This window comes from Psammomys obesus, unplaced genomic scaffold (assembly GCF_907164565.1).
Source record: "Psammomys obesus unplaced genomic scaffold, mPsaObe1.curated_primary_1811, whole genome shotgun sequence".
Classification (NCBI taxonomy): domain Eukaryota; kingdom Metazoa; phylum Chordata; class Mammalia; order Rodentia; family Muridae; genus Psammomys; species Psammomys obesus.
In genome coordinates, this window is record NW_026590663.1 from 8,365,937 (window position 1) to 8,372,325 (window position 6,389).

The 6,389-nt window shown below is 61.6% G+C and overlaps 1 protein-coding gene across 2 annotated transcripts in view; it reads left to right on the forward strand.

Annotated features, from left to right (window-relative positions):
• Flnc (filamin C) overlaps window positions 1–4,295 on the forward strand; it is a 25,650-nt gene extending 21,355 nt beyond the window's left edge. For both annotated transcript variants that reach the window (XM_055608173.1, XM_055608174.1), the window contains 7 exons: window positions 216–353; window positions 572–687; window positions 1,613–1,745; window positions 1,839–2,015; window positions 2,115–2,333; window positions 3,010–3,219; window positions 3,500–4,295. In XM_055608173.1, the coding sequence (XP_055464148.1) occupies window positions 216–353; window positions 572–687; window positions 1,613–1,745; window positions 1,839–2,015; window positions 2,115–2,333; window positions 3,010–3,219; window positions 3,500–3,687 (1,181 nt within the window). In that variant the 3' untranslated portion in view covers window positions 3,688–4,295. The remainder of the gene's footprint in view (window positions 1–215; window positions 354–571; window positions 688–1,612; window positions 1,746–1,838; window positions 2,016–2,114; window positions 2,334–3,009; window positions 3,220–3,499) is intronic.
• Window positions 4,296–6,389: the final 2,094 nt, after the last annotated feature.

Sequence of the window (6,389 nt, forward strand, 5' to 3'; positions counted from 1 at the left end):
CAGCGGGGTGAGGGGCAGCCGGGGGCTGGGGCAGCGGGGTGAGGGGCAGCCGGGGGCTGGGGCAGCGGGGTGAGGGGCAGCCGGGGGCTGGGGCAGCGGGGTGAGGGGCAGCCGGGGGCTGGGGCAGCGGGGTGAGGGGCAGCCGGGGGCTGGGGCAGCGGGGTGAGGGGCGGCCAGGATGAGGGCACCCAGAAGCCATGCCCACCCCCCTGCAGCCGAGTTCAGCATCTGGACCCGAGAGGCCGGAGCCGGGGGCCTGTCTATTGCCGTGGAGGGGCCCAGCAAGGCGGAGATTGCGTTTGAAGACCGCAAAGACGGTTCCTGCGGTGTCTCCTATGTTGTCCAGGAGCCAGGTAGGTGTTCGCACTCAGGTGGGGACTGGGCTGCCCAGCCGCCCTCATCCGTCCTTGCTGACCAGCGGGCCTCGGGCCTCCGCTCCGCAGCCCCCCAAATCCCCTCAGCTGCTCAGAGCGGAGCCCTGGCCGGCTGAGGCCCCCGGGCTGGGGCCGGGCTGGGGAAATGGGCCCTGTCCGCCCCACCCTGCGGAGTGCTGACCCGCCTCCTTCCGCAGGGGACTACGAGGTCTCCATCAAGTTCAACGACGAACACATCCCGGACAGCCCCTTCGTGGTGCCGGTGGCCTCGCTCTCAGACGACGCTCGGCGTCTCACCGTCACCAGCCTCCAGGTCTGGCGGGGTCGGGGCTGAGGGCTAGGCAGACGGCTAGAGCAGCAGGCCCGCCGGCCTGTGACTTGAGGCTGGCGGACCAGTCGGCCCCCTGTCCGCTCCCTAGAGCGCGGCTCCGCCCCGGGGGAGCTGTCTGCCTCCCCGAGACTGCCTGGCCTTGGCTCCGTGCCTTGTGTGTGCCTTTTACAAGCACTGTCTCCCTGTCCTTCCTGAGAGCGGACACTGCTTGTCCCAAACCTCTTCTGAGTCCTTTGTAACTGACTTCATCAAACTAACAAACCCACAGAGCCGGTCTGCAGAGGCCTCCTGAGCAGACACGCGTGGCCTTGGGGCTGGGCTCGCCTCTGCTGGCCTCCGGGACGGCTGTACTTGGTCCTGGTGTGGCATCTAAAGGCGTCCTCTCCTCTGCCACACGGGATGTACGCCGGGCAGGCTTTCCGCGAACCACACTGGCAACCGTCACACTGTCAGGGAGCCGATTTATAAGGGGGAGGAGAGGGCCTTGCCCCCTCATCCTTTTCTCCCCGCAGGGTGGCCCTGTCGGCCAACCGTGAGCCCCTCCCCTCTTGCCCAGGCTTCCATCCTCCCACCCCCAGGCCCTTCTGTGCTCCCCCCAGTGCGCCCAGGGGGCGCTCCCCCCTTTCGAGAAGTATTCTTGGGGCAATCTGCCCGCAGCCCGCCACGCCCTCGCTCTTCCGCGCCTGCGGCCCGCAAGCAGGGTCAGGCTGTGGCCTCCGCTTGCTTCCTCAGGCGGGAGAGGGGTGCGTCACAGCTCATGTGGTACCCAGCATGGCTGGTAGCACCCCCTCCCCGAGGTCCGAGCCGGCGGCCGGGGCCAGGCTGCAGAGGCGCGAGCACTGCGCGCAGAGAGGACCGGGCTAGCCCCAGCTTCCAGGACTCTGAATGTGCGCTGTGGTCTCTGCAGGAGACGGGGCTCAAGGTGAACCAGCCGGCGTCTTTCGCGGTGCAGCTTAACGGGGCGCGCGGCGTGATCGACGCTCGGGTGCACACGCCCTCGGGGGCCGTGGAGGAGTGCTACGTCTCCGAGCTGGAGAGCGGTGAGCTGGGCCTGCCCCTGCCGTCCCCCGCCAGGCCAGCCTCCCCGGGAAGGATGAGAAAGATGGGCTCACCGCCAACCCCCTGCCTCACAGATAAGCACACCATTCGCTTCATCCCCCACGAGAACGGGGTGCACTCAATCGATGTCAAGTTCAACGGCGCCCACATCCCCGGGAGCCCCTTCAAGATCCGTGTGGGGGAGCAGAGCCAAGCCGGGGACCCAGGCTTGGTGTCAGCCTACGGGCCCGGGCTGGAGGGGGGCACCACTGGTGAGTGTCTGCGGCCAGGGGCGGGCTGGGGGAGGGGAGCGGCCAGGCACACCTTGCTGGGCCTTCTGACCTCCAGCCTCGCTCCCTCTCGCCCTTCAGGCGTGTCGTCGGAGTTCATTGTGAACACCCAGAACGCAGGCTCGGGGGCCTTGTCAGTCACCATTGATGGCCCCTCCAAGGTGCAGCTGGACTGTCGGGAGTGTCCCGAGGGCCACGTGGTCACTTACACTCCCATGGCCCCTGGTAACTACCTCATTGCCATCAAGTATGGCGGTCCTCAGCACATCGTGGGCAGTCCCTTCAAAGCCAAGGTCACAGGTGAGGACCCGGGGGAGAGGCTCCCCGCTGGCCGGCTGCAGGGGCCACTCACACCTGACTGCAGCCTCCTCAGTCAGGGCCGTGGTACCGTGGTACCATGTTACCGTGGTGTCGTGGTGGAGGTGGGCCTGGCTAGGTGGTATGCTATTCTGTGGAGTTGGAGTCTTTAAAAACACGAATCTTGCCAGCTGATGGTAGCACAAACTTTTAATCCCAGCACTCTGGAGGCAGAGGCAGGTGGATCTCTGACTTCGAGGCCAGCCTGGTCTAAGAGCAGGTTCCAGCCTGGACTACACAGAGAAACCCTGTCTCAAAGAAAGAATGGTGGGGTTTGAACCCAGAGCCTTCTTCATGCTGGGCAAGTGCTCTGCCACTGAGCTGTGCCCCAGCTTGTCCTGATGTAAAGCCATCCTCTTGCTCTGAGTCACCTCGTCCGCAGAGGAAAGCCGGCAGGGTGAGGGTGCGGCCAGGAGTGGCTCAGGCCCAGGATGGCGGGGTCGGAGCTGGTCACGGAGCTGGTCACGGCGCTGCCCTTTGGAATAGGTGGCATTCTTCTGAAGACACGAGGGGCTAGCGCCCAGCACTGCTGCCCGGTGCCGTCCCAGGGTATCCGTGTCCTAGAAAAGGACAGGAAGTCCCTCTGACGAGGCCTGTGGCCGCCTGCTCTACCCCTCAGGTCCTCGGTTGTCCGGAGGCCACAGCCTTCACGAAACATCCACAGTTCTGGTGGAGACTGTGACGAAGTCCTCCTCCAGCCGCGGGGCCAGCTACAGTTCCATCCCCAAGTTCTCCTCAGATGCCAGCAAGGTGGTGACGAGGGGCCCCGGCCTGTCCCAGGCCTTTGTGGGCCAGAAGAACTCCTTCACAGTGGACTGCAGCAAAGCAGGCATGCCCCTCAAAGAGGATTGTGGGGGGAGCCAGGGGCTGGGGGAGAGGAGGCAGAGGCTGGGGGGCCAGAGGCTGGGGGAGGGGAGGCAGAGGCTGGGGGGAGGGGGGGGCGGGGCGCGGGGGGGAGGGGAGGCAGAGGCTGGGGGGGGGCAGAGGCTGGGGGAGGGGGCCAGAGGCTGGGGGAGAGGAGGCAGAGGCTGGGGGGAGGGGAGGCAGAGGCTGGGGCAGCCGATCACTGTGGCCCCGTGTGAGTCGCCCCTCTCTGCCTCCCTCTGCAGGCACCAACATGATGATGGTGGGTGTGCACGGGCCCAAGACCCCCTGTGAGGAGGTATACGTGAAGCACATGGGAAACCGGGTGTACAACGTCACCTACACCGTCAAGGAGAAAGGAGACTACATCCTCATCGTCAAGTGGGGTGACGAAAGCGTCCCGGGAAGCCCCTTCAAGGTCAATGTGCCCTGAACCCCAGAAGTGCCTCCCCCAGCCCAGGCCCCACCTCCCGCCAAACTCACCCACACAAACGTGCCACAGCCCTCCGCGCACTCACAGCATCTGCCGCTAACACCCGCCTGAGGTGTGACCGGCACAACCCCCGCCTCACTGTGCACTCGAGGGTGGTGGGGCCTTTGTCTGCAGAGCAGTGCCCCTCAGAGGGGGCTGAGACTGTGGCGGAAGGGGTTACGCGGGCGGGGGTGGGGTCACGGCGGGGCTGAAGCCGGTGGGCAAGCACTGAGTGGGGTATCTGTAAGGGAAGTCACTGACAAACCGCCATGCCTGAGGACTCCGTCAGGCCTGCCCGGTGGCCACAACCCTAGAGAGGGGGACTTGGAAAACAGAAGAGTCAGAAGAAAATGAACCGAAAACACGCAGCACACGGCACGTGGCCTGGTCCTGAGTGACCTGCTCTGCCCAAGCCAGGCCTCCTGGGGGACTGATTTCTCTTACTGTTACTATTTTTTTATGGTTGCACAGCTCTGCCCCACTGGGAGTCTTTTTTACACATTGTGGGGCCCAGCTTTCTGGAAACTTTTGCACATCTGGAAAACACCAAATAAAGAGTAGCTGTTGCAGAGGCTTGGCTGTTCTTTGTGAGTGTTGTTTGTCCTTTGTTGCCCCCTGACCCGGAGTCAAGGGCCACACAGAAGTGGGCCGGCCTGAGCTCAAGGCTGAGGGCAAGGGCCTGGGACGACAGGAGGGCTGGGTGCTGGCTGAAGGAGGAGAATTCCTCTCCCCGCTGGAGGCTGGTGGATGGCAGGTGGACACTACTACGGGTGTCTCGAAGGCCACTTCCATTCAGTCCAACCTGAAGGACGTTTTCCAAATTAGGTTCTTAGAGCTGTGACCACAGGCTGGACACTTGTGGGCTCTGGACTCCCACCTTTAATCCCAGCACTTGGGAGGCAGACGGAGATGGATCTCTCTTGAGTTCAACACCAGCCTCGGCTACATATTGGGTTCCAGGACAGCCAGAGAGACCCTATCTCAAAAAGCAAACAAACAGAAAACCCACTGTGTCAAGCAGTGGTGCTCTTTACCAGAAACCGAATGAGAATTCCGCACCTCACTCCCGACTCGAGGACAGGCCTGGGCCAGCTGCGCCCTTGTTTCCAGACTTATCTGGCTAGATCTCTCTTGGACTCCATAGCAGCTTCTGAGCTAATCTCTTGACCATTCTCCGTGAGGCCAGAAAGGGTCCATTAGTGGCCTCGTGGCCCTCTGGTTTAGAGCCAGCCCCATTCCCGGACGTGGTCTTCTCCGCGCCCCGAGTTGAGATCCCCACTTCCTGAACGTGGTTGGGCAGGGTACCAGTCTCCACTTAGACTCGGCCACTCGGGCACCTTCTGGGCACCTACGCTGCAGCTGTGGCCTTTCCTGAATCACAACTACCAGTTTCCACCCTTCCTGGGGCACACTTCACCTGTGCTGTTACCCAGATCTGTGACAGACACCCACGGCCTCAGGACCAGTCTAAGGCCCGTGACCCCGAGAGTTGTAATTCCAGCGAGAATGAACAAGCTGCAAAGCAGGACAAACGCGCGCTGCCCAGCTGGGCTCCCACAGCGGCAGACCCATGCCTGGCACTCCACAGTGACGCCAAGACCCGAGACAGTGTGACGCCAGCCCGCAAACGTCACTCGGTGGCCTGTCGGCTTCCTCATGCTCCTTTAGGGTTCTCCTTTCCCTTCCTGCTCTGAGAACGAGGCCGGATGGAGAGATTCCTGTGACTTGGGAAGAAAAGAGAGCCTCCGCAGCCCAGAGCCTGGCTGGAGTCTGAGAGTCACGGATTCCAGACCTGTTAGCGTTTTCTGTGAAGATGGCCAACACAGAGACAATGCTCCTTTTATGTAGATGTTTCAAACAAAAACGTTAAAGAGCAGCGAAGACTAAACTCCGCTGACATAAAAACATCTGAACTTCCTCAGGCTCCCCTGTGGTCCAGGATTTTACTCCAGCTGTAAGGCTACCCAGGGCATCGGGAGCCACCCTGTGATGTCATTTAAGCTCCTTAGCAACCCTCTGAGATGTGGCTACAGAGCACCACAATAATGCTTATGTCCGCGCTGCAGCCTCTTCATTCTCCCTTGAGAAGGCCGCTCCCATGCCTGACTGCATCCCATCCTGTCCTGAGCACCTCTGTTAGCCCATACTCATCTCTGTAATAAATGTGAACCTTTGTACCGGCCCCTCCCAGAATTCTCTCCTGCAATGAAATAAAGAACCCCACTTTACCTGAAGGTCTCAGACATGAACCTCTCGGACGGCTGCAGACGGCAGTGGACAGAACTGTCCTGTTTCTGCCACACTGTCCTGACAGGAAGTACTTCCCTCGCTCTGGATCTGCCCTCAAGGGCCCGCTGGACCTTCTTTTTATTGTATCTCTGTTCTTCCAACTGAGATGTCTCACTTTCCCTTATCCCTGCACGGAGCTCCTGAGAAGGAACTCAGGTTCTAGCAACCCTCCCTCCCTGGCTCCTAATCACAGTGACTCATTTGACAAATGGTGGTTGAATGAAAGAGCAGTGAGGTGTGAGGTGTGAGCTGTGAGCTGTGTGAGGTGTGAGGTGTGTGAGGTGTGTGAGGTGTGAGGTGTGAGGTGTGTGAGGTGTGTGAGGTGTGAGGTGTGTGAGGTGTGAGGTGTGTGAGGTGTGTGAGGTGTGAGGTGT